The sequence below is a fragment of the Perissodus microlepis genome, chromosome 6 (genome assembly GCF_051167445.1).
Source record: "Perissodus microlepis isolate ML-2025 ecotype Zambia chromosome 6, ASM5116744v1, whole genome shotgun sequence".
Lineage (NCBI taxonomy): Eukaryota > Metazoa > Chordata > Actinopteri > Cichliformes > Cichlidae > Perissodus > Perissodus microlepis.
Window position 1 is genome coordinate 24,170,557 of NC_140466.1, and position 25,450 is coordinate 24,196,006.

Below are 25,450 nucleotides of genomic sequence, written 5' to 3' on the forward strand. Positions count from 1 at the left end.
ACTTCATAACCATGAGGTCAGAGAACTCATTTTTTTTTCGACTGTGCCAGTGCTCAAACAGTAACTCCCTCTGATGGTGAAATGATATTCTTATAAATCCAATGCATTTTTTTCAGGATGAATGTGAAGGGATTAGATTAAAAGGAAGCATATCAATCAACCGCGTAATCACTGAATTGTGTTAAAATTAAACTCAGCTTGTACCCACTAAGATTAGGATCTTCAGAGAAGTGCAGTCAAAATGTTAATGATGCACTCTACTGTAAGATCCATATAGATATGTTTTCAAAGTAAAATATCACCAGCAGATCCCTACTGGGCAAAGGAGGAATGCACTGCAGCTTTAACCAAAGCAACTTTGCTCCCCCACATTCAAAACCTATTCCTTAGTGTAACTCTCCAACACCTACCCATTTTAAAGGATCTGAAATGCTCGAAATCCCTCAGGGAGACATTCTGTTTTCTTCAAAATATCTGCTGATGTGATCTTCACTGAGCAGGAGTGCAAGTCTGAAAATGTTTCTGTGCACGCCGGCAAAAAAATATAAGTTAGGTTTGATCTAAAGAAGAAGAACTGTGGGAATCTGTTCACCCCGAATGGTTTCAAATGGTTTTACCCTGAAGGATGAGCACAGTTTGGTTGTGATAAAAATAGAAATGTTTCAGTTTATGCAACTTCACTTTAAATGTGGAAAGAGGCTGAATGAATAGAGCTGGTCAGATTCCAGCAACACTGGGCTGTGAGGACATTTACCCCTGCATTCATGACCTCCACACACAGCATCATCTGACATAATCATGCATAGACGAGCAAACCTACGGGTCTTTCCAGGTAACCGTTACAGTGCGGACATATAACTTGCCCAAGGACACAGCTGGAGGAAGGGGGGACGTGTTGCAATTGCCTTTTCACTATAATTATCATCAGAGTGAAATTATTATTGTCATCATCATCAACAGAATCATTACCACGTATAGAAAAGCAACAGCACATTGGCCATGTTCAAAACTAATCAGAAAGTGTGTGGCAAAAAGCACTGGAGTAAAATGTTGCACTGGGCCTGGACACAGGTGGTTAGAACTATGAAGGAAAAGTCATAGGCAGTGCTTCGGTGTAAAACCTTTTCTATGGCAGTGTCATTTTTCCCACATTCCTTTAAAGTGCAACACATGCTCTGTATTCAAGAAACTTTATACTCACAGGAGAAATAGTATATTTTGTCTAATGGACAGAAAATACATTTAATTTTCTTGAAAACAAGAGGATGTTGCCTGTAACAGGGCTGCAAGTAATGATTAGTTTTTATTGTCAAATGATTATGCCAATTATTTTGTTGCAAACTTTGCAGTATTGTTATGAGCGTGATAGTTGAACATGTTGCAATTTAAAAATGAGGCTACTGCTGCTGACGAACCAGGGTGAACAAAACACCGCTATACTGACAAAAGTAGTGGACCACAACTCTAAATCTCTGAATTTAGGTGTTTGCCACAGGTGTATAAAACCAAGCAACCAACCATATAGTCTGCCTTTACAAACATTTGTGAAACAGTGGGTCATTCTAAAGATCTCACAAAATTTGAGCGAGGTAATGTAGAAGGATGCCAACATTGCAACAAGTCAGCTTGTGAAATTTCTTCACTCCTAGATATTCTACAGTTGATTGTAAATGATTTTACTGCAAAGTGGAAGGGTTTAGGAAGCACAGCAACTCACCTGCAAAGTGGCAGACGACCAAAGTTACAGATCACCGAGCGTTGAGACTCGGAGTGGGTAAAAGTCACCAACGCTCTGCTGACTCAGTAACTGCAGAGGTCCACATTTTCTCTGCCATTAACTCAGCACAAACTATGTGCTGGGTGCTTCATTGCTGTCCACGGCTGAAGAGTTTGCTTTTACATTTTTTTATTTTATTAGATTTCTTTAGCTTTTAAGCCCTTATTGATATGGGACAGTAGAGAGAAGATAGGGAAGCTAGAATAGAAACCAGCGGGAAAACACATGATGAATAGAGGAGAGGGTTCAAACCTGCAATAGCTGTATGGGTTGTCTACTCAATGAGGTGAGCTATACCAGCACCCTTCAGGCAACTTTTTAACCACAACAAACATTTATTTCATAGGGCTGTGATTATATAAAACTTTCAGGTCTAAATAATTTCACAAAAAAATATTATTACAATCTCTACTTTTAAACTGTAACACACCATATTTTTCTTTAGCATCTAAGACAATCCCACAGTGCTAATCCATGCAAAGTGTCTGTTTTATCCATAATCTTATCCAGTGTGATTTTGCATTGGTAGCACTTTGTGGTACTAGCTAGCTAGCTGTGACTTCTTCTAAATGTCACATTTATCATCAATACTGTGAACCCTCTTTACTTCATAAGAGATAAAGGAAAAATTTTAGTACTGCTTTAACTGTAGTCAAACAGCAGATAGAAAGCTACCTCATAAAATCACGCTAATTTTCTTCCTCATCTCCAGTCTATACGCTAATCTAATCTAAGCTAATCTAAGATAAGCTAAGTCAAGCTAAGTAAAGAATATGTAGTTTCATACATTATATATGGACATGACAGATGTATTCATCATCTCATGTGGTCAAAAAAGATTATAAACCTTTTCCCAGTAATGTCAAACCATTCCTTTGAGACTTTTGAAAAAAATAAACAAATAAATAAAACAAAATGCTTGCTTGTGCAGGTGTCAGCGTGTGAAATACTCATATATTGCGTTATCTTCATGATTAAAATGCTTGGGATTTTAAGAGAGTCATGCCACATCAGCTTTTAAACACAGAGGCACATTCTCATCCTCCTGTCACCCTCAGACTCACTCACGTACATGAACAAACACAGCTTGAGATTTTAATCAGAGGACAGCACTGCTTGTGCTGACCAGGCCAGGCGTTTACTTGGCCAATGTGTGCATGTCTAATCAAGGATGAGAGGAAGTGGTGACAGAGCGAATGTACCAATTAAGCAGGCTGATTGGGCTCTATTCCACTGTGGCAAAAACAATCTCTCTCACAACAGATTGCAATCTGACAGCACCAGATGTAATTCATTAATTATACTGATAAAAACGCCTCAACTCCATAAACCTTCATGCTGCTATTCACTTTTGTTAGTTTGCCGTTTTTATGATGAGTTATGGATTTATTCCTGGGGTTGTCTGTTTAGTATATGCATGTCTCTGTGAGTATGTGTACTTAATGGTTTCAAAGCAACTGCAGTTTTTAAAGTTCTGAATATTGCAGCTTTTGTTTGTGGTGAGCCAACTACCAGTCAGAGATTATCAAAGCTGGTGCAAAGTAACTCTTTGGTGTTTTAACTCCTGTCAGAGGGCAGCCATTTAATTTGGGTTTACATCAACTTATCACCACATTTAAAGATTAATATATAGGGCTCTCGTTTCTGAGGTAAAAACCATTTGGCACGACATACCTATGCTTTGTGTACTGCAGCAGCTTGATGTAAAGAGGAATAAAGAGATAGGTGAGATGGAAGTGAAGGCAAATGAAAGGCTTAAGTGCTGCCTCACCTTGTCAGAAAGGTGCTTGAGTGCATCCCTCAGTCCAGGGGAAGAGTGCTCATGGGCAGCCTGAAGGAGCTGGTCCACTAACCTCGTGATGAGGGGCTGGAGGAGGCTCATGATGTTGAGTACCTCCTGAGCTTTGGCTGTGTGCTCTGGGGAGTAGTAGATACACTGGTAGGCAGTGCTGAAGCTGTGACAGAGGAAAAAGAGAGAGAGAAAAAAACATCAGACCGCAGTGCCCGGCCCTGAACTGGGAATAGTTATAGCAGGTTGGAGAGGTTTTAAGGAGCCCCAGTTCAGATAAGAATAAAACTCCACTCCACACGAGTTTATCTCATTGAGAATATAGCTGCTCTGGAGAGAAGCTCATGTGAGAACTGTTTTGACCTGTGATGTTGATTCTCTTAGTGACCACTTAACATAGCATTTACCATAACTAGTGCTAGTAGGTAGTGCTAGTAAGGAAATGTCCAGCACAAGGTACAAGGACCTGCTGTATCCATGAAAAATATTTTTGAACCAGTAACCAGCTGCAGTGTGAATTACATGTAAAGGAGCTTTCAGCTGTTCCCTTGTATCCCAAGGCGTCATCACAGCAGATGGATCTGTTTGATTTTGTCCCGGAAACCCTTCCTGATTTAACCCTCCCTTGGGCGTGTCCTCTCCTAGAATTCAACCAGGGATCGTAAGGTGAAAGTGTTAACTCCCACACCACAGAGCCGCTGATTTAGAGCACCAGTATCATCAGTGGCTTTCATTCAAAAAAGCAGTTTTCACTTAACTCCAAACAATTTCTGAGGAACAGGTTGAGATAGCGTGCATTGTTGCCCTTTCTCACATGGTAGCTCACACAGGAATATGGTTTGGTGGGATACACGTCTGGACAGACTGCATTGGAGGCAGTAAACCTGACATCCACCTACTCGCTTTGAATCCACTGGAGAAATACCTGGGTTATTGTAACATTCAATATTAGGGACTAACAGGAAAAATATACGGTCCAACTGGCTTCAATGCTGCAGTGCATGCTGAAGAAGACTGTTGTTGAAACAAAATAGATCTATCTGCTGCACAGGTAGTTCAAGGGTGACCTAAAGTAAGTAGTGATATCTAATTACACTGACACTTTGTTAGGTGTCTTTTTGGCACCTTGCACCACAAGTGTTAGCTCCTGACGACATCAGTAAAATTAAATACATTGGCTATTCCTATTGTACAACAACTCCACTAAAGCTTAACAGTAATCCCTTCACATCTGATCAGAAGAACATTATTCAGGGGGATCATCATCTCTATGTTGAGGTTAAATAATAAACAATTAACTGTGTTGACTATAAACATATTGTTTCGGCACACTCATTTTCCCGAGCACATTTCAGTACGTGTTGCTACTATGCAAGTGTCAGAGGGAACACTTTCCAGGTACTTAGCCTGAACTGTCAAATTGGACCTGTAGTCCAATGTCAACCCATTTTCCCTTTATGAATAATGAATCCTCTTTTCATTTCCAGGGAGCTATTTAATCGCAGACAAAAACACCTTTTGTCAGTTCTAGATTCGGGGCAAATCACTCCAATCAAACATTCTCCTCGGGTAAAGTTCCAGTGACTTTCAATGAGTTTCTGCTGACTTCCTGCCATCAAATGTAGCGTGGAGCGAGGCATTCATTTGCAACCCTCCGAGACAGTTTCGAGTGCAAACCTCTATGTAGGCCAGACCCCAGAGCCACATCCTAAGGCATAATTGACATAAGAAAGAGAGTGAAAAGAAAAGACGGAGATGAACAGAGGGGTGCACACAAAGAAGGCAAAATATAATACAAAATTCTCTGTAGCGCTCTTAATAATTTGCAGAGAGAGAAAGAAAGTGGTTCTTTAGATGTTGCCCTGTGTGAAACTCTGCTACCTGATGTATCAATAAATGTGAAAAGCTGAAGGCCTTAAGAAATTAGCCGTAGTAGATACCAGCTACCAACTACAGGGAGTGCAGAATTATTAGGCAAGTTGTATTTTTGAGGAATTATTTTATCATTGAACAACAACCATGTTCTCAATGAACCCAAAAAACTCATTAATATCAAAGCTGAATGTTTTTGGAAGTAGTTTTTAGTTTGTTTTTAGTTTTAGCTATTTTAGGGGGATATCTGTGTGTGCAGGTGACTATTACTGTGCATAATTATTAGGCAACTTAACAAAAAACAAATATATACCCATTTCAATTATTTCTTTTTACCAGTGAAACCAATATAACATCTCCACATTCACAAATATACATTTCTGACATTCAAAAACAAAACAAAAACAAATCAGCGACCAATATAGCCACCTTTCTTTGCAAGGACACTCAAAAGCCTGCCATCCATGGATTCTGTCAGTGTTTTGATCTGTTCACCATCAACATTGCGTGCAGCAGCAACCACAGCCTCCCAGACACTGTTCAGAGAGGTGTACTGTTTTCCCTCCTTGTAAATCTCACATTTGATGATGGACCACAGGTTCTCAATGGGGTTCAGATCAGGTGAACAAGTAGTTTTTCTTCTTTTATACCCTTTCTTGCCAGCCACGCTGTGGAGTACTTGGACGTGTGTGATGGAGCATTGTCCTGCATGAAAATCATGTTTTTCTTGAAGGATGCAGACTTCTTCCTGTACCACTGCTTGAAGAAGGTGTCTTCCAGAAACTGGCAGTAGGACTGGGAGTTGAGCTTGACTCCATCCTCAACCCGAAAAGGCCCCACAAGCTCATCTTTGATGATACCAGCCCAAACCAGTACTCCACCTCCACCTTGCTGGCGTCTGAGTCGGACTGGAGCTCTCTGCCCTTTACCAATCCAGCCACGGGCCCATCCATCTGGCCCATCAAGACTCACTCTCATTTCATCAGTCCATAAAACCTTAGAAAAACCAGTCTTGAGATATTTCTTGGCCCAGTCTTGACGTTTCAGCTTGTGTGTCTTGTTCAGTGGTGGTCGTCTTTCAGCCTTTCTTACCTTGGCCATGTCTCTGAGTATTGCACACCTTGTGCTTTTGGGCACTCCAGTGATGTTGCAGCTCTGAAATATGGCCAAACTGGTGGCAAGTGGCATCTTGGCAGCTGCACGCTTGACTTTTCTCAGTTCATGGGCAGTTATTTTGCGCCTTGGTTTTTCCACACGCTTCTTGCGACCCTGTTGACTATTTTGAATGAAACGCTTGATTGTTCGATGATCACGCTTCAGAAGCTTTGCAATTTTGAGACTGCTGCATCCCTCTGCAAGATATCTCACTATTTTTGACTTTTCTGAGCCTGTCAAGTCCTTCTTTTGACCCATTTTGCACACCTGATATAGGGTGTTGATGTCATTAGACCACACCCCTTCTCATTACAGAGATGCACATCACCTAATATGCTTAATTGGTAGTAGGCTTTTGAGCCTATACAGCTTGGAGTAAGACAACATGCATGAAGAGGATGATGTGGACAAAATACTCATTTGCCTAATAATTCTGCACTCCCTGTATGTGTGACTGGCTAACTTTAAACTCTTGGCCTTGTCATTACAGCTAATGAGCTCCCTGGAGGACTACCACCCACAAGCTTAAAGCTAATCAAAGCAATCACTAAGTCAGATGGAGACACAGGGAAAACTGTGTGAAGTACTACACCACACAGAACCCCACCATTACTACTTACTCACTTCTATTATCCCCACTTCCACAACCATACCACCAAACGCTATAATACGCACCACACAGAATTCTTAAAGTGAATAATCTACTGCAACAAAGTAAAGTCTGTAATACCTTTTCATCCCCTGTGAGCTTACATCTGTCTTAGTACATTATGCAGAACTAAAGAGAAACCAAAAAGAAAATCCTTCAGGACTGCAACAACAAAGACACTTCAGAAAAGAGGCAAAGGAGAAAGTTGTAGGAAGAGGACAACTGCTTCAGCAACTCAGATTCAATAACAGCCCTGTTGACTCATAAGAACAAATCCAATCCCATTAGGGAGCCTTTGCAGGCAATAATGAATGTTGGGACCCGCCACCTGATGCTAGAGGACAGAATTGATCCCCTCTAAGGCCGGCTAAGGCGAGGAACTTTAAATGCCTCATCAGCATGGCTGTCAGTTCAAGCAGGTCTACCAAGATAGCAAATGGTGCAAAGGTAAAACAGCATAAATCTGTGAATGCAAATCTGCGAAACTTAATGAGTGGGCAAAAGGGCAGCACACGAGGATGTGTCATTTCAAGCCCTGGGTGCGTTTTCCACCTTTGATGTAATTTTGGAGTGTTGTGTTCCAGGTGTTTTAAACATGATCCCAAGAAAGCAAAAGGATAACAGAAATGCACAGTGTATGCGCAGTGTAACCCGATACTACCGCTGCAAATGTTAAAGTATTTATCTTTTGTTGAGAATGTTATAGAAAGGTGGTGATTGAAGCCTCGAGTAATGTTTGTGGCCATAGTTTATGGTGCGATTTGATTGCATGTGAAGAAAATGCTCTCACCTTTCTGAGGTTAGCGGGACTTAGCCTCGAGGCGTAACCCGGCACAACCGAACTCATAAAATCCTCCCTCTGACCAAAACCTTCTGTTTGACTTAAATTGGTTCCAATAAAATCTTTTTAATGTTTTCTACCTTTGTTGCCATTTTATCAGAGTGTTTTGAGTGCCTGATCTATTGTGTCTGCGAGACTTGCATTGCAACATCATATCTAATCCTCACAAAAGAAGTGAGAAAATAATTGGGAAAGAAAATAAAGGATTCGATGCTACTAATAAGAGAATTATTAGTGCCACTGGGAAATATTTTTACATCGAGTATTGCTTTTGTGTACAACTGCTCCAAACAGTATGAGAAGAGAATGTTAATGTGTTCATTAAAATTCACAACATGAATGAGTCATTTGTCCAGCGACTATGCCAACTGTAAAGACTGTATGCATTTCATGAATATTTATGTGTATGACTACAGACCTCAGAGACTCATTAGTTTACATTTCCATACATACAGTAATGCATGAAGCATTTCAAGTGAACTGGTTTTCTTTTTTCCCCCTCAAAGGGACAAACTGAGACTTTTCGATTTAAACTGAGTGGGAGTTTTGTTGTTGTTATGTTTTTAATAATATGCATGTGTCATACAATTTCAACGCATCACTGAAATTCATGATTGCATGTTATGCTAAACCAGTGGTTCCCAAACTTTTTTTGCTAGCCCCCCCTTTGTATTACAAGAAAAATGTTTGCCCCCCCCCCGCGCGCGCACACGGAGATTTTTTAAAACTCCTTTTTTGCGTTTACGTGTGGAAGAGGAATACAGAGTTCGTCACAAAAAAGGTATGTGCCTTTTTTCACGTCACGGTGTGCGCCACGTTATTGTTTACATGAGATGAATTGCAGATTCTGTCTCTATCTTATTTTGTTTTCTGTTTTGTCTCTATCTGCAGGTTTTACACGCTTACATATACACACGCAGTTACTGTCCCTCCATTTAGAAAGGCAAAGGCATCACGGTGTGATTATTTTAGGTGTAGTTGTTTTTTCCTGTGTAATAATATTCATCATTGCTATCAATACATTTTTCAAAAAATGCCTCTCTGTGCAAAATGGGTTTAAAAACATAAACAGCTGTGGGATACTGTTTGTCTGTGACTTAGACAGGGGAACAAATCGTGGCAGGGTCAGCCTGATATTATTTGTATCCCGCTGTAACTTTACTGTATAAAGAGCTAACATCTCCAAAATGTCAGGAGTAGTTGGTCATTACAACAAGTGTTTGTGGACTAAAAATCAAGAATGTGGGATACTGTTTGTCCCTGATTTGAACAGCCCAGCGCTGCTCCCGATGCAGGGAAAACCAATTCTGCAGGGGAGACCTATCTCAGCACTTGTGCAGGTGAAACCAAAGGGCAGATATGCTTCACCATATTTTCTCATTTTTGGCTTAGATTGAAGTTGGTTTGGAAACATATTCAGCAATGCTTCATCTCCTGCTTTGCGTTTGTGGAGGCGCCCCGTGCTAGCAGTGTCCAAGCGTTGTTGTTGTTGTTGTTTTTTTTTCCCCTTCATACCGCGCCCCCCCTGCAATGGCTCTGCGCCCCCCCCTAGGGGGCGGGCCCCACACTTTGGGAAGGTCTGTGCTAAACCAACAAATGCAGTCCTGTAGACCTGTCATTTTCCATTAAGAACCACTTATTGTACCCCAAAACTGTAGTATCTGAATTTGAAGTTGTACTATACTCCATACTGGGACTCATTACATTTGTTAATAGTAGCAATCATGCACACATCAAAACACAGCCCCCTCCTGACTATGATCCATCGAGAATTTAATATTTTTTAATATTAAATCTTGGAAACATTTATCTCACAAACTCTTTGTTCACGTGCTGCTTATTTATTTTTGGCCTATTTTATCAAAGAAAGTTAAAAATCTTAGATGCAGTTGTACAAAAAAAATTCTCCAGAATTTGATTTATATATATATATATTTTATTCATGACAGCCTTTGACCTTCATTTATTAACTCTCTACACTATGCGAGACTTCAGTTACATGCGTCAGAGTTGTCCTGCTTTCTGGTTTATGCAGTGCACTGTAAAGCAGAGTCTGTGGCCTGGAGGATGGAAGAAGCGCACTTGTCTGCAAACTGTCACCAAGCAGTTGTAAAATTTGAAAAAGTGGGACGCAACCCAGAAGCAAGAATGTTAAACTTGAAAGTAAAAGCTGTGTCTCAATGCTGCCATCATTTTTCAAAAGGCGCAACTTTAACTTTTATTTCCAGTTCTGGTTTCTATGATACTTTGCACACTGGTGCTATTGCTGGAGAAGTAGCTAGCAAGAGGAGACAAGCTGACATGCTCCATGCTAACCTCTCTATGTTTATGTGACTAGAGCCTGACCAATCGATTTCAACTACAATCAACATCCAGCAACCACTCACTAACTGATGTGGGGATACTTATTTTCTCTAAAGATAGGTGGTTGCCAGATGGTTGTTGATGTCTCTGGACACAAGCTCAACTCTGCTTCACTAGGGTCTTATTATTATTATTATTATTAAATATGTGCAGGGTCAGTATTTTAAGGGATGAAAGTTACTCAGTCAACAGAGCATTGGTTTGTGCATTATAATAAGGTTAGATTGATGCTTTAACATTACAATCCTGGTATTACTCATACTTTATATCCCCAGCATTGTCCTTTATTTGAAAGTTACAGTGTAAACATTATTTTTAATGCTGTGGCTTATTATCTGGAAAAAATTTAATGTTTACTCAGTATGGAAATTTGGTCTGATTAAAACAAGCTTTTCTCTGTTTTCAACATGAGGAAGTCTTCATCAAGAGAACTTCAACCGCATACTGACTTGGATGTCATATTAAACAAAACTGGGATCAGTTATGGAGTCAAATAATTATCTTCCTGTTTTATAGTGCTCTATCTTGTATCTCATTTTGTATTGTGCAGTGTGTCTTGTTGCATTTCACTGCTGTGTTTTCTGTTTTTAATGTGTATTTTTGAGTTTGCTTTGTGCTGACTCTTACACAGTTTGCTGTTAAGTTTTCATAATTTTCATAATGGAAATGCTGTGGTCTGTGGCGTCAACACAATGAAATGAAAATGTCGGAAACAACAATTTGATTCATCTGACTATTGAGGTATGTCTGCATCGGACAATATTTGCACTCACATGTCTCCTTCTACTGTGAATATTGGTTTCCTTTCAGGTAAGGCTCCTTTACAGACAGCACTGTGGCAAGAGAAATGTTTTCAGAAAGAACTGCTGCCAGACTTTAACACACTCACTGATAATGTATGATAATGGATTCCTTTTAATCCCACCTCTCACCACTCTCGGTGCGCCCTGCACCAGTCATTGAAATACCGAAGGTGTGCTGCCACTCCCACAATAAGCACGGCACACTTGAGTGCGCTTTACACCTGCACATTGATTCATTCATAAAATTATCACCATTCTTAGGATTCACTTTTCATAGACAAGCAGCATCTCGCTCATCCAGATGCTCAGACACAAATGGCACACTACTTTTTTTCCCTAACTTTAGTTCAGGAGGAAATTCCAAGCCTGACAAGATGCTTCTAAAACTCTTTGTTTGTCCATGGTGAACTTCTTCTTTGGTTTTCCCATCTGATCAATAGGAATTGGTTATGACAGTAATGAGAAAGAGAAAACCACTGGGCCCAGCGGCATAATTAAGCAAGCACCTCCAATGGATGGCTAATTAATAGTGTAGAGGAAATTAATGAAGAGCTAACCCGCTGACAGCCAGCAGGAGTAAAACTTAGCTACGTCAGCACAGAGCTCTGCAGCACTTCAGGTGACTGCCAAAGCCTCCTCTGTCATTTAGACAGCATGCTCTAATCACGGTCCTTAAACCAGGCCACTGCCTCACGGCCCAGTAAAAATATGCAGTTTTCTGTAGCTACATGCTAGAAGATCTGATCTCAAATGAGATTCTTTAAAGCGCCAATCTCCCATCTGTTGTTGAATCCTCCACTGGGCACTGATCTCAGAGCGGTTCTCAGAATGACAGCCAAAACTTTACTTAATGATTCAGACACTTTCAGACCCTGATCTGTGACCAGAGAAGCCTCAAGGCTTCTGCCAGCATCCTTCACCATCATCCACACAACCTGGAGCGGGCTGACTCCAGAACAGGCAAAGAACTAACAAGCTGCTGCCCATCAGCATGAGTCCCAGCCACTGCCAATGTCCTGTCCCTCAACCACACACAGTAATTCAGGGAGGAAGTTATTTTGTTAGACAACATGCTGCTAGTCACATTAAATCTGAACATCAGCCCCGTGAGACTCTATTAAGGCTGTGCGTGTTTCACCCACTCTCTGTGTCCCAGAAATGTGTCACTCGGCAGTTCTGCTTGACCGGGAGGCCTCGCGAAATGACAGTGCTTCCTTCCTCTCTCAGTTACGGTGGACAGAATTCAGAGACACATACTGGGAGAACCTCTGCTGTATAACGTCTGCACCAACTAACTAAAGCTGACCTAACAAAAGTTGGTCCGGCTTCACGTTAATGTTGCAACTCCTTCTTCCAGTAAAATGCAGCCACACTGTCTCCCTCAGTCTAGACAGGGCAAAAAAAAAAAAAACAGGGGACAATGTTTGGATTCTGAAACATCTGTCTCCAAAAAACGCAAACAAAAAATGCATCATTATTCAGATTAGATGAATAATTGGTAATGTAAAATCCAAAACCAGTGTCTACAGGGTTCAATTAAAAACGGATGATAACCCAGTGACTTTTAAAACAGACATTTAAATGGGACTGCATGCATTAATGAAAGATAAATGCTTTTGCTCTGTGTGTACATGTGCAAAATTCCTTGAGGAATACTAAGTGTAGCTATTGATTAAACTCTTTCCTGGCCCATCCTGAGAGACAAACTACATTGCTTACTCTGACCAATGCCAAGTTTGGCCAGTGCAGGTTTTTAATGGATCTGGAAAGAGCCCCCCGTCTCTCTCTTCTAGTGTCCAGGGAACAAAGACAAATAGCTCTTTTATTGCCCTCCTGGTAACACCTCTGTGCTCAGGTTTTCCTTTTTTCCTTCCTCAATCCTTTTCCATCTTCTCTTTGATGAATTAATATCACATTGAATAGCCAAGTCTCACATCTCGCCGATTGTTCCCTTTTTAATCAAATGTGATTACAAAAGGCTGCCTCTGAAAGCCGAGGGGGCATACTGGAAGAAGTATAATGAACACGTGCGCGAGTGTGTGTGTGCACATGAATCTTTGCTCTGCTGAAATAGGCTTGACTTACAGTGCAATTAAGGGACTCTTGCTTAGAAACAGCAACAGTACTTCACATTAACACACACAAAAAGCCTCATCAGGTCCTTTTAGGCTAAATAGTTGGTCTGATGTTTGGTGTGTGCACAATAAAGGCAAACCGAACAATAAAATAATGAGTGTCTTTCCTGTCCTTCAGCCATTTAGTAAGCGTGCACGTCCGTTATAATGGCCAGAGTGAATACTTGGAGAATGTGAGTTTATTCCCGTTTTTACTGACAAATCACTACATTCCAGGTCAAACATGCAGGCTGAGTGCAGGCCGTAGTCGGGTAGCCAGGCGGAAAATTGGAAAATTTAAGCTACAGTGAGTCATTAGCTAAGTCAAATATGAAACAAAAAGCTGTGTCTCCCCAGAGAATTATTTCTGAAGTCTAATCTCTCATTCAAAGTGAATGATTTCACTTCAGTGGATTCTCGAAAATATGCTAACCTTATCATTGTTCATGCTAGCAGATAAAACTGACCATCTTCAGCAAATTCACTTGTGCACTTTACCGTAAAAAAAGCCCTTTCTTTATTTTTTATTATCAGCACAGGGCCGCGACTATTTTCCCTTCAGCTTATCCATTTTATACCCATACCTCAGCCCTCTCAGTCTTGCTTCTCCCCCTTTTCTTGAGCTGCAAACTCTGTAACTAATTGGATCTGGCATGGTCTGTAATGACTTTGCACTCTATGGGGAGCTATGGGAAAAATCACCCTTCATTTCATCTGGCATCACTCAAGTGACCACATACTGAACCTCAGTGACATATAGCTCCATCCTGCATCCAAAAGGCAAAGACAGCAACATTTACAGGATACTGCTGATCTCGGGTTTGAGAGACTCATATGGATGCGTTGGCCCCTGAGGGCATTTTCAGTTTTATACATGTATGTGTGTACATAATACCATTATCAACGCCATTTGTCAAATGTTGAAAGTGAGAACCCAAAAGCAGATTCTCAATCTGCTTTTGGGTTCTCAGGCTGAGTTAAACAGGAAACTAGAGAATTTATCGAAGCTGATGATCAGTGTACAAAACAAAACTGAATAAAAAGGAAAACTGAAATCTTCCACTTACTGAACATAAACTAGGACTGAAAACTAGAGCTGGGAGACACAAGGGATTGAAGAACAGACGCTCAGACAAAGGACTAGGGGAGATAGCAACAATGAATACACAGGAGGGTGATCAGGGGAAGTGAAAACACCAGGGAACGCAGCTGAAACTTTTCAAGGAAATGAGACTGAGTAAAGCAAAACTAAACACTAAGCACGCAGGATAAGAGATTAACAAAATAAAACAGGAAACAATGAGAAAAGGACTGAGAGATAAAAAGATAAACAACGTGAAAATGAGAGTAACTGATCACAGAAGACTTGAGTTGAGCCCTGAGATGAGACTAAGGGAACAGGGAGGGGACAGTAAAGGGAACTAATTAACAATTTTTGAAAATCAAAACAATCGTGAATTAACAAAACTCAAAGATTCAAACACAAACGTTGGATCACAGACCCAGCACCATGACAGGATTTGGAGATCTAGCAGTGATGGTCAGTGAAGAAAGCAAACAAGACATATTTAACCCATCCAGCCATGAAGCAGAGAGATGCTTCACAGCCAAATACCGAACTTAATAAAACATAAAAATATAAAAATCTCCCTGTTTGTCAATGAAAGGCACTAAAAATGTTTCTAGGTTGAACACTGGTTTGAGAAAGAGCAGTATATTAGAAAGAGTTTTTACTCCAAGCAAATTTTTTTTTAAGAATTCATATTGTTTTAGAAGAAGGACTTTGTTCTATGAGAAAAATTAGAGGTCATCACAATGGCTGGATTATTGCAGACTAACTGCAGACCCATCTAACAACTGGTGTCCATGTGCACTCCAAACATCGCTGTGTAGTACCAGTTTTATCGCTGCTCATAAACTCAGCTGACAATTTCCCCCTTTCTTGAAACCTTAAAACTCGAGTGCGAGCTGCAGCTGGCAGCTGGGAAGTTGCAGAAAAAAAGCGGCTCTTCAGTGTTCACGAACATATTTAGGAAGAAGAAAAATGCTTGCCAGGAAAAAGAACAGGTGCAGCGGAAGTTCTGACTCAACAAACCCTTTCCATCACGCCTGTTGCCTCGAGTCAAATAGAGCTGTCAGAGGCAGTAGAGTCCCAGTCTAATTTCAGCAATAGTTTGGCTGTAAGTAACTGTATGGGGCTCCGAAAATAAAGTCTGTGGGCCAGGGACAAATTTGTTTGCCAGTATTAATTATGACCAAGTTAGATTCTTTTGTCAATAAAAGCCAGTTCCTCCAACATGGGCCTGGATTAAATCACTCAGGTACCTATGCCTTCATGGTGTAAACATTCATTTTGTACCTCTTTTTCTCTGCTTCATATCTGCTCAGAAGTCGCTGGAGACCACCACCTTTAAAGCCCTGGAAGTGGGCAGCTGGGGCACCAACAGTGACGATGTCGTAAAACGCATCTGTAAAGAGAGAGAAAATTGAGTTCACAGCATTTTAGATACTGATTTATTTTTTTTTTGAAAGGCAGAACCTGCAAAACTGGAGTTACTGGAGGACCCCGAATTGAGAAAACTGAGAACATGAATGAATCCTGTCAAAGTAAATTACATATTAATATAATTTCAAGTAGGATTTTTTACGGAAATGATGGAAATGCTGCTAATAAGAGTAATTTCAAGACACACAGACATGAGGAATGACTCTAATGTGATATTAAGATGTGGCTGTCTTCTGGCTTCAGCTCAAATTAAAATATGAAAAAAAAAAAGTAAATATGCCAACCTCCATATCTAATGGCCAATAAATGAAAAATTAGCAATTAAACAATAGATGGGAGAAACACCCTTCAAGCATGTTATGAGTGTTGAAGTTGAACAGTTTGTTAAACTATGTTGGCAACAAATGGCAACAAGTAATCACGTGAGTTTCAATTAAGCAAAATAATTTTATAACCAACGTTAAGAGGATCTATTTATGTTTTGTGAAAGGAAAAAACAATATATCAGATTTTCGTCACCAAATATCGGTATTGAAATCATTTTTTCAAATCTCATATCTGTCAGCCTCTAATTATCTCTATGTATGCTTGGCTCTACTTCTTGCCATCTTTTCATCTTTATTTTGGTCTGGTCCCACGTTAACCTGGAAGGACAACCAATGTCACAGTATTTCATTTCAATTTGCACACCGGGGTCATAAGTAAATAAACACTTCACAGACGGCTAGGCGGCACAGAGGTGCTTAGAACAGGACTTGATTTGAATGAGTAATAGCTGAAACTGTCAATTAAATCAGGAAAAACAGAGGGGAATATGGGGGGGGGGGTAATATTTTGGTGTGGTTTAGTGCTTGGTCAGTTAATGAACGCCCATGAGAAAACAACAGTCCACAATAATATTCTAACCAAAAAAAAGAGGCTGAAAACACAAATTAATGACACAACAGTTGCAAGTCTTGCCACAGAGAAGTAAATGACAATGCCACTGTAGACCAATAGTGGTTTGATGTCGAGGCTTTGCTACTACCCACTGTTTCTTCCATTAATTATTGAGGTGCCTGGCAATAACACTCCCTGACTGCCACATGTCTGGCCCCTGGAGTTTTCAGTTCCCTTAATTGGTTCTCCCCCCAGCAGAAGTATACTGAAAAGCAATGGCGGGTTTCAGAACATCAAGCACAATGACCAATTTGTGCTCGATTTGCTTGCTCTTTTTCACACACCGACCGTTTCTCAATAAATCAACAACGGAGCAAGCTGTTATACTGAGAGGACAGTGGCTTTCTGGAAAGAGTAAACTGGTTGTGGCAGTCAGGATGATTGGTTATAATCCATGCTTAACCCATTCAACAGTCCCTTTTAACAATGACAAAGCATTGTTTTACTCGACCCAAATGAGTGCTGAATAATGCTTTCAGTTCAGCTTTGCCGAGCTGTGCATTTATGCTGGAAATATTCTATAGTTGTCATTTTAGAGACAGAAGACAGCCACTCACAGTAAAACAAATGAATGCTGTTTAGAGCTGGAAGTGTTGCTTTCCTCCCTATTTTCTTTTCTTGCTGAACGATCGGGAGACAAAATGAAAATTAATGGTTTTGCATTGTTGAGTAAATTACATAGCCAAACTTCATCACTTCAGAAAATCAAATGGAAAAATAGAGCTCTTCACTGTAGTTGGAAACTGAAACTCAGTTGCATTAAGGACCAGTTTTCATTGTCTTCTGTGCCTCTCTGATTGCAATCATTTTCTTTCCTTGTGGTTTTTCTTTTGCCTTTTCAAATCAAGTAAATTTGAAGGAGAAAAAAAAGGAATTTTACATCCAATAAAGGTTGCTAGAATAAATTAAAACACGAGGGTAGCCTAATACCCAGAAATGATGGCTATTTTTAAGACAATCTTCTCATCAGTGGCTCTCTGTCTTAATTTTGCACTTAACCATTCACGTCAGATAACCACTGATGAACATGCATGAAAGCTGGCACATGTTGAGCTAATTAGAGACAATCAGCAAGTGAACTGGAAACCATGAGCCAGTCGTGTTGCTGTATCGATACATACTGTAGAAGCTCTATACTGTAAAATAGAGCTTCTTAAAAGTATCACGAAAAACGAAGGCTACGTTTTTATGGTTTCCTTGGCTTACTGCATCCATCTTGGATTAGTTGCAAAATCATACCAAAGTACTGAAAGCCACATTTCCATAACTTTTGTGCTTTAAAGCACTTTAAAAAGTCTGATTTGACTAGCGATTCGACTGGTGAAACATCTCTCAGCCAATATGTTATTGTGTAAAACTCACAATACCATCCCTCATTTCTTGATGTGCAGGTGCATCTCTCAGGTCCTGTGTAAAATCTGGGTCTTTGGTGGATTTCTTCCCAATTCATAAGGACATGACTTTCAGATACTGTTAATCTGCTGTAGATAATTTTTTAAATGGTCACATCTTCTTTTGCCCTCCACTTTTCCACTTTCCTCAAACTTTTTAAGGCCACACTGCACACCACGCTGAGCCATCCCAGGTTTTTGTGTAATAGTTATTTGAGAATCGCTTTGTTGTCTCAAAAATGATACTTTAGATCTGTCAAACCACGCTATGTTTGCCATGAAATAAGTCTCAAGAAATTAAATAAATGATGTGTTTTTACAGCAGGCTGTTAGTAGTGCCAAGTTGTCTGTTCATCAGTTAGATGCCTCATTTTTTGATTCAATATGTCAGTGTTAGATGGCTTATCATACACAAATCTACAATTACAAGAAAGTCTGGCTTCTTGAAAGCAAAATATAAAGAAATGATGGATGGATTGAGACTTTTGCACCACGGATCAGCATTACTTACTTAACATTGTGACACCAGTGGAAGCTGTGTATACTCTGCATTACACATAAGCTGCAGCATCTCTGTCTGGTGTGAATTGGGCCAACAGAAGGGAATTAATAGTGTCTCTAAAGTTTATATTAATATTTTTAGATAAAAAGTCGCAGAACTGTATAATGTCTCTGTTTGACTATTTTTATTTGTCCTATCTGAAGCCTTAAAGAAAGACTGATATGTATTTCAAGGTTTGCCTGCCTTCAACTTTCCATCAATCATCTGTTGTTTAGTTGCACTGGAGCCCATTCACAGATCATCAGGAAGTAGTTAGTTGCCTTAATATGCTGAGACAGTTCCAGGGCAAAAACAGCCTCTGCCAGCAACAGAGCAGCAGTGGAAGAGACAGCCTAGTCTTTCACTCCACAAAAACGCAAAGGGCTTAATTAGTGTTTTGTCTGGTTTTTTTTAGGCCAAGTTAATTCTCACCTTTCAGCCCGGATGATGACCTAGAACCTCCCTGTCTGAGCCCCCTGAGTGTCTCAGACAGATGGAGAAGTCAAGCACAGTAGGTGACAATGTTTCCATACCGTGTTTGAAGTTACGTTGTGCACAGCTTGAGCTGAGAACCACTTAGAATGAAACTGTTCTTCCACACAAAACCTAATTGCTCTTGAACATGTCTGAAAGGACGTCTGAAGACAATACATGCAATGACGAATCTAAAACAAGTCCAAGTCAGAGTTGCAGTACCTGTTTTTTTGGGGCATGTCACCCTCATCCTCTGGGTGTGCAGGTTTATCGGAATAAACTCCAGAGACTTTTGAGCTTTGCAGCAGCTTGGCTTGAATGAGCAACCTGAAAACATAAACAACGGTATATGTCACAAAACCAGTTTGTGTTGGTCAAGATCTTGAAGAAGAAAGAAGGAAAAAATCCTTGTACTGTAAAAGCGATTGTGTAGAAGTTATGCTGGGTATTTGTGGTAACCACAACCAAATTTTGATACTTCAGGGGAATTGCGTTTAATCCATCTTGTGCAGGACTCCTTGGTGGGTTTCCTACACAAATGATTGAAGACACCGAGTTCTTTGCTAAATTAACATGTATTTATTTCACGTTTACATACATTTAAATTGTGTGTGCAGTCTTTGTCAGTGTAATAATGATATATCCTGATGCAAATAATAAAAAATTGCATCAGGATATATCATTATTTCTACATTTCTCAGAAGACCAGAGGATTTCTGGCTATACAGTCCAAAAGGTCTCATACTGGCCTTTCTTGCCATGCTTCTAATGGCTCCATCACCCTAAAGTAAAAGCAGGATGGCTTACTCCATGCAACTATGAAAAACTGGTGACTGCTTTGAATCTGTTAGAAACAGATTACAAGTAGCTCTGGTGACCAACTGGTCACCTGCAGTTTAAGGTGCAACACCACCAACCTTATTCGATCACATGGTAACTACACAGATTGGCCAATGGGAGCCAATCTATCTCCAAACAGTGGCAGTCTGATTTGGACTGACAACAGTCACTCTAAGAAAAGTTAATTTGCAGTTGAAGGTTTGCAAATAATAATCACTGTCCAATACAGTGGTCCCTTGTTTATCACGGGAGTTACGTTCTAAAAATAACCTGCGAAGTAGCCAACTTTATTTTTTACAATTATTACAGATGTTTTAAGGCTGTAAAACCCCTCACTGGACACTTTTCTAAGACAGGCATGAACATTTTCACACTTTTCTCTCCTGTTTAAACACTCTCAAAGTTCAAACCTTTGTAGAAAAACAAGTTTAGTATTATAGAATGAAACCAAAAGCACCCACGGGTGCCTCTGACGGTGCAAAACGTTTCGTCGACATTGTGGTGTTTGTTGGGGAGAAAACTTACAAACATACAGTACAGCACTTCAGAGTCACACTGCTAGCGATCGAAGATTTATGTAAATTTTACAAGGTGAACGCATTCTGTACTGTACAGGAGACACGGCATGGAGGAGATTGATTGACAATGGTCTACAGCCAATTAGGACGCAGAACACAATGCGCTGTGAAAAAAAAAAAAATTAAAAATGCAAAATTGCACTCCAAAAAATCTGCGAAACAGCGAGGCTGCGAAAGGTGAACCGCATTATAGCGAGGGACCACTGTATACACATGCATAAAGATTGCAAACATGTAGCAATCAATCTGAGTCCATCTGTGCTGATGAGCGCAACTCATCTGCAATGCATCTCTTTGTAGCAGGGCACTCAATTCAACTGGTTGCCAACTGGTTGTATTCGCGTTTAAGTTAAATCACCATCAACAACTGTGTCACTATTTGTGGAGAGATTATTGTTTCAAATCCATGAGTTTCTGGCTGGAATCTGAATATAATTAGTTAACGTGAATGTCTGTGTATGTAGACAGCAACATATTTGTTATTCAAGTGCCATCTGATAGCAGACTGACCACTTTATCATCATCATGACAGAAAGCAACTGAGTGTAAGTGCCGTCCTCAAAGCAGCCCTTTCAAAGGCAGTGAGATTGCAAGTTCATTGCATAAAGTCGAAATAATGTTCTCCAATCAGTCTTCACTAGTGTGACTGTATCATAATGTCCTGCAACATAACTTTCAGCTATTTTAATTTGCTCCTCTTAATGTCAGAGTATAATCCACATTCCCTGAGCAAATTGTATCTTTTATCTGCAATATTAGTCATTTGGTCTTCCTTTTGAGTCTTTCATATAAAAAAAAACCCCAACCCATATACCACATACATTCCAACATATTTGGCGTTGCAAATACAAAGTGTTTCTCTGAAAAGTGCAAAGCTGTGTCACTGTGAAGAATGTTCTGATTTTATCTAACGATGTTTTGATGCTTATTCACTGTGTTACACCATAAACTGTATTCAATGTGCTTTGATTTGAAGCAACGGTGTTCTATTACTTTTAAACCATATATCTGAGTTTCAAAGTGGTTCATCATGTCTGCAGCCTTGTCATTTGTCAGCCTATTGTATTATAGAAAGCCCTTACTGTCTGCTACAGCTACACCACATTACATTACACGGCTTTTCACTTCATCAGTTCATGTGGCAAGGGACAAAGACACAGAGGCAGGAAGCATTAGATAATAAGTTAAATATATGATCAATTGTTCTCTTGATTGATTTACCAATGAAAAGAAAACCCCTGCGCAATTCAGTGACTTGAGATCTATTTAATGCACGACTGAGTGACAAAAGGGAATACAAAGCAAATTAAAATCGATTTAAATTAGAAGTTGTTGAAGTGGCTGCAGTGCAGATTCAGATATACCTCTACGGATGCGGGGACTTTTACAACTTAATTGCTACAATATGCCGTATAAACGGAAGCCATTTGTTCGTTCTCTGTCAGAATTGGTCACTTAATGAATCTGACTTCAGAATACAGCCCCAAAAATAGAGCACAGTTTCACATTTTGCAGGACTTTAAGATAACTGAGAGGACAATTTTCCTAAACAAACAATAACCTTTAAATAAAATGTCAGAAAGTAATCATACAGTTTTAAAATACTGTAAGCTATGAAGTAATTATTGTAATTAATTCTTTCATGTTCACCATCATGGACTGGACTGTTAAACCAAAATACCCTACCTTTTAATGTGCATCAAGACTGTTTAACACACAGTTGGAACCCAGCAAAGTCAAAATCAGCTGACTTGCAACCTTGCAATAACCTCTAATTTATGGTGTAATGATTTGAGCACAGTACTTTATGTCCCTTGCAAACACTACTCTGTTCAAAATGTCCAATCAAATGTTCCTGCCAAATGACATTCTTTGTTTTTGGCTTATATTTAAGCTCAAAATCGTTTTCTGACACTCCAATTTGGCTGCTCATATCCAACAGGGGTCATTAGCCTTTTGAGCATTCAAATACGCTCGAGCAAAAGAGGCACTCCAATCTTTGCAAGTAGAAGTAATTGAGTTATAAAATATATAAATATATACCCTTCAAGCTTGGGTCCTCTACCAGAGGCATGGAGGTTAACAGTCCTGTGCAGTATCTTTGGTGTTCCTACGACTGCAAACGTCTGGACAGAGATCTTGGATGTTGTTTCTGGAATCTGCTAGTTGTTGGAGCTGCTCGCCCAGTTTGGGGGTCACCTCCCCGAGTGCTCTAATTACCACGGGGACCACTGTTGCCTTCACCCTCCACAGCTTCTCTACCTCCTCTTTGAGTCCTTGGTATTTCTCGAACTTCTCGTGTTCCTTCTCCCTCACGTTGCTGTCACGTGGTATAGCTTTCTATCACTACAGCCGCCTTCCTCTGCTTGTCCACCAGATGACTTCCAGATACAGACGGACCAACTTCCAGACAGACCAAGAAGTCCCACAGGATCTTAGCTCAGTCATCCTCAACCAATCTGGAGGGCATATCCCATTTTGACCTTGACACTTACAGACCCTGCACCTTGTTGTTACGTGCTGGATTATCTCAGGGACATTTCCACACAGCCTGAACCCTCGGGTCTTGCCTGCTATGGTTCAGAGTGTTTAAATGAGAAGCTGCATCTATTCATTCTGTTTTATAAAAGCAATTGCAGTATTAGGCCGATCAGGTGTTTTTATTCAGCAGTGTTATATTTAATATCGCAAAGGCTTGTCTTGTGATGACTTTTCCAGAATGTGTGTGTCGATGAATGCCAAGCTTCTTGAGACACATTAATAGTCTGTCTGCACACAAAGGCTGTGGGCAGACAAACCTACTTTTGCTGATGTGGGAAACACATCATCACATTCCTTTAAGCCAGAGGAAGTGACTTTTTTCCCCAGGAAAAACCCACCAGGAAAGAATAAAAACTTTCCTGTTCAGCAGTTTGTATCAGCATTACAGGATAAACAAACATTCCGTATTTAGGAGGGGATTCATTAAATATTCTGGTTAGTCGAAGACATTCCTGTCATATTAACAACACCAAAAATGTCCAGAGTGTGAAATTCTGGCATAATTTCTAAATGTTGAGAATGATTTTATTGTAACAAATTGCTCGTGTCAGTAATTAGTTTACTTAACATGTTTAATTTGTGTGTGAGTGGCAGTATAGCGTGTTAACTGCAGAATAATGACTAAAACCATACTTTGCAACTCTTCTATCTGACAAGCAACATAACTCACCTTTAGGAAAACTTAACTAAGCTGTACTGAATCTTCTCCTCCTGTAATCACTCTTGAGGCAACAGACCAATAGCCAACAATCAGAGCCTCAGCACTATTTACGATCTATGTTGACACAGAAGATAGATGAGAAAACCTGTAACCCGCCACAAATTTTTAACATCATTTGGCAGGAAGGCCAGACATGAAAACAAACTCACTGCAACTCAATTACAGGATATAATGGTGCAACTGCTGACCCACTCAAGCTGAAATGTGTTGCCTCAAAAATGGATAACACTAATGACTCAGCTGGAGACGTTGGAGATGTGGCTGGTATTTTTACGAGCGCTGAAATCAATCATGTCTTCTTACTAAGGTGGCAGATTTGCTGCCCTTTATTAAAGTGAAAAAACAGACAGATGCCGTTTCTAGCTAAATATACATTCTGCTTAAAAATACAGGGAGTGCAGAATTATTAGGCAAGTTGTATTTTTGAGGAATAATTTTATTATTGAACAACAACCATGTTCTCAATGAACCCAAAAAACTCATTAATATCAAAGCTGAATGTTTTTGGAAGTAGTTTTTAGTTTGTTTTTAGTTTTAGCTATTTTAGGGGGATATCTGTGTGTGCAGGTGACTATTACTGTGCATAATTATTAGGCAACTTAACAAAAAACAAATATATACCCATTTCAATTATTTATTTTTACCAGTGAAACCAATATAACATCTCCACATTCACAAATATACATTTCTGACATTCAAAAACAAAACAAAAACAAATCAGCGACCAATATAGCCACCTTTCATTGCAAGGACACTCAAAAGCCTGCCATCCATGGATTCTGTCAGTGTTTTGATCTGTTCACCATCAACATTGCGTGCAGCAGCAACCACAGCCTCCCAGACACTGTTCAGAGAGGTGTACCGTTTTCCCTCCTTGTAAATCTCACATTTGATGATGGACCACAGGTTCTCAATGGGGTTCAGATCAGGTGAACAAGGTGGCCATGTCATTAGTTTTTCTTCTTTTATACCCTTTCTTGCCAGCCACGCTGTGGAGTACTTGGACGTGTGTGATGGAGCATTGTCCTGCATGAAAATCATGTTTTTCTTGAAGGATGCAGACTTCTTCCTGTACCACTGCTTGAAGAAGGTGTCTTCCAGAAACTGGCAGTAGGACTGGGAGTTGAGCTTGACTCCATCCTCAACCCGAAAAGGCCCCACAAGCTCATCTTTGATGATACCAGCCCAAACCAGTACTCCACCTCCACCTTGCTGGCGTCTGAGTCGGACTGGAGCTCTCTGCCTTTACCAATCCAGCCACGGACCCATCCATCTGGCCCATCAAGACTCACTCTCATTTCATCAGTCCATAAAACCTTAGAAAAATCAGTCTTGAGATATTTCTTGGCCCAGTCTTGACGTTTCAGCTTGTGTGTCTTGTTCAGTGGTGGTCGTCTTTCAGCCTTTCTTACCTTGGCCATGTCTCTGAGTATTGCACACCTTGTGCTTTTGGGCACTCCAGTGATGTTGCAGCTCTGAAATATGGCCAAACTGGTGGCAAGTGGCATCTTGGCAGCTGCACGCTTGACTTTTCTCAGTTCATGGGCAGTTATTT

The 25,450-nt window shown here is 40.2% G+C and overlaps 1 protein-coding gene across 4 annotated transcripts in view; it reads right to left on the bottom strand.

The window, feature by feature from the left end:
• The window catches only part of inpp4b (inositol polyphosphate-4-phosphatase type II B), a 169,875-nt gene that overhangs the window by 19,890 nt on the left and 124,535 nt on the right, over positions 1-25,450 (bottom strand). For all 4 annotated transcript variants that reach the window (XM_084931611.1, XM_084931612.1, XM_084931614.1 and 1 more), the window contains 3 exons: positions 19,438-19,542; positions 15,724-15,832; positions 3,549-3,732 (listed from right to left, as the gene is read on the bottom strand). In XM_084931611.1, coding sequence (XP_084787737.1) covers positions 3,549-3,732; positions 15,724-15,832; positions 19,438-19,542 — 398 coding nt within the window. The remainder of the gene's footprint in view (positions 1-3,548; positions 3,733-15,723; positions 15,833-19,437; positions 19,543-25,450) is intronic.